The sequence below is a fragment of the Monodon monoceros genome, unplaced genomic scaffold (genome assembly GCF_005190385.1).
Source record: "Monodon monoceros isolate NGI ecotype Baffin Bay Population unplaced genomic scaffold, NGI_Narwhal_1 Super_Scaffold_15, whole genome shotgun sequence".
NCBI classification, from domain to species: domain Eukaryota; kingdom Metazoa; phylum Chordata; class Mammalia; order Artiodactyla; family Monodontidae; genus Monodon; species Monodon monoceros.
The window spans coordinates 9,476,088-9,478,532 of record NW_021703771.1 but is presented as its reverse complement, the minus strand read 5'-3'; the positions used below and the strand labels follow the sequence as shown (position 1 = coordinate 9,478,532).

At 53.8% G+C, this 2,445-nt stretch overlaps 1 protein-coding gene across 1 annotated transcript; it reads left to right on the top strand.

Annotated features, from left to right (window-relative positions):
• Positions 1–214: 214 nt before the first annotated feature.
• Positions 215–1,460, top strand: OOEP (oocyte expressed protein). The gene is made up of 3 exons (XM_029223382.1): positions 215–402; positions 597–776; positions 1,112–1,460. Exons 1-3 carry the CDS (start codon positions 240–242, stop codon positions 1,189–1,191), a joined length of 423 nt encoding a protein of 140 aa, XP_029079215.1. The 5' UTR covers positions 215–239; the 3' UTR covers positions 1,192–1,460.
• The last annotated feature ends 985 nt before the right edge of the window (positions 1,461–2,445 follow it).

The window sequence follows — 2,445 nt, the reverse complement described above, 5'->3', positions numbered from 1 at the left end:
CCTGACCGGGCGGCGTCTCCGAGAGCCGCCGGGTTCCAGGCGGAGGAGAAAGTGGGGCGACGCCTCGGCTCGCGGTACGAAGAGCCTCCAGAGCCCGCGCCCACAGGGCCGCCCGGGAGCAGGGCGCAGGCGCACCGGAGGGGGCGGAACCGGCCGCAAGCCGTAAAGGGCCCAACTTCGCGCCTCCACAAATCCCGCGAGAGCTGCTTGCCCCTTACCCGCTAGCTGCCGGTTCGAGCATGGTCGACGACGCGGGCGCCGCCGAGGCCCGGGGGGACGGGCTACTGGGGTTCCCACTTACGCCGCCACGGATTCGCTCCCGGCCGTGGTGGTTTCCTGTGCAGGAGCTGAGGAACCCGCTGGTGTTTTCTTTGGAGGCGTGGCTGGCCGACTCGATCTTCGGTGCGCGACCCGGGGCGTGGTGGTGGCCCCCCAGTCGGGAGAGGCCGCCGAGCCGCGCTCCGCAGCCCTTTCTGGACGCGCGGGCAGCGTGTGATGCGCGGTGCCCGGCTTCCTGCCCTGCCTGTCCCATCCCCTTCGGGCCAGCTCCTCCTGCCCTTCGCCGTGCCCTGCTCAGTCTCTCCTTTCGCGTTCAGGCCCGGACCGAGCCGTGGTTCCGGAAATGGAGTGGATGAGCCAGGCCCTGCTGACGGTGGACGCAGTTCACGCCGGGAAGTTGGTGGAAATCACCGTCTTCGGGCGGCCAGCTGTCCAGCGCCGGGTGAAGAGCGTGCTCCTGAGCCTGGCGTCGGGTCACCGGGAGCAGCGCGCCCGAGGTGAGGGGCATGGAAAACGTGCGTGGGGAGGGAGCCACGGGGGAGCCACCTGGCCATACCTGGTCTGCTCGCAGCCTCCGTCTTCCCAAAACTCCCAGTATGCTACACGTGGTCCCTGGGCATCCCTTGTGAGTGGAGTCCAAGCAGGACACTGGGAAGGTAGGCTGAGATGGGATGCATTCAGGCCCCTCACTGCCCGTGCCAGCCTCCGCTTGGTCGCGCCACTGTTTCCAGGTCCTAGGTTCAGAGCTTCCACCCCGAAAAATGATACTGCCAGCACACATCCACCCCCATGAAGGAGTAGTTTGAAACAGTGAGCATTTTTCCTTCTCCAGCTGAGAAGATGGAACAACTCGAGGAGTTCTTGAAGGCCCAGGCACCAGGTCCCCAGGTCCCCCAGAGTCCTGTTGCATAAGTGCTCTCCGGGGCATGAGAACAGTCCTCCTTCCGCTACTAAAGTTCAGGAGAAGCAAATATCCTTAAATCTGTGCATTTATTTTTTTCCTGTATCTTGATGGACAGTGGTTTGATTCTTTTGCTGCAAACGTGAGTTTGTAGTGCCATTCTAGTAAATAAATGGATTTCCTTTTTTCCAATGGCATAAAGATCTTGGCTCACTCAAAATTAAGCAAATTTATAAAAGATTGACTCTGTTCATTCATATCTTGATGTGAGAGGCTGATAGGTGGAGGGTTTATTTTTGTTTTTTTCTTAGTTTCTATCGTTTTGAAACTACTAACCCTTTTATGATTTTATGGTCAGAGTCAGGCCCTCGTGCACAGGCGGCAGAAATGCAGGGTCAGTCTGCTTTGGGTTTCTTTTGCATCATTTGTTCTCAAACTTTAATGTGTGTAAGGATCACCTCGAGAGCTTGCTAAAACACAGTTTCTTAGCCCCTTTTCCACTGATTCTGATTCAGTACATTGAGCCCATGAATATGCATTTCTAACAAGCTGTTAGGTAATGCCAGCGCTTCTTCTCTGAGCCTCTCATTTTTAAGCAGGTGTTTGGTTCCTGAGTAGCAACCAGTGGGCCCGTGTGTTTTCTTGGAGTGGGGTCTCTGACCGTGAACGTGGGTGGGCATTCCAACATGCAAGCTGAGGCAATCAGCATTCATTCTGCTGGTGCTGTGATTTACCAGAAGGAGCCACGGTAATGGGCAGCTTGTGCATTGGCAGGTGGCCTTCCAGCCGGCTGTCTCCTCTGTCCCCCTCCCCAAGCAGGTGTCCTGCATGGGCTGGGTTGTTTTTCCATTACCCTTTACAATGCTATGACCAATCTGTGCAAAACAGTTCCAATCCCATGGTGCTTCCACTTTCAGGAAGCAGAATTCTTGGAGGAATGATTGCCAAGAGCTCTGTGGCGTTAGACACAAAGTTGGAGTTGATTTAACTCATACGGTTTCTTCACCCCTTAGCAGTAATGGATTCTAGCCGTTTGCAAGGATTTTAAACACACAGATACACAAATCTTTGATTACAAGGGATATTGAACGTTACTCTACTTCACATTTCTGTTAAACGCTTTTATACATTTTTCTTTATTCATTTCTGTCATTCTTTCAACTCTGAAGATAAGGATTTTTATTATCTGTAAAAGCTTTTGTAACAAATAATGGTCCGTTACACCCAATACTGTCTACCCCTTTGCTTCTCAAATTTTTTGCATA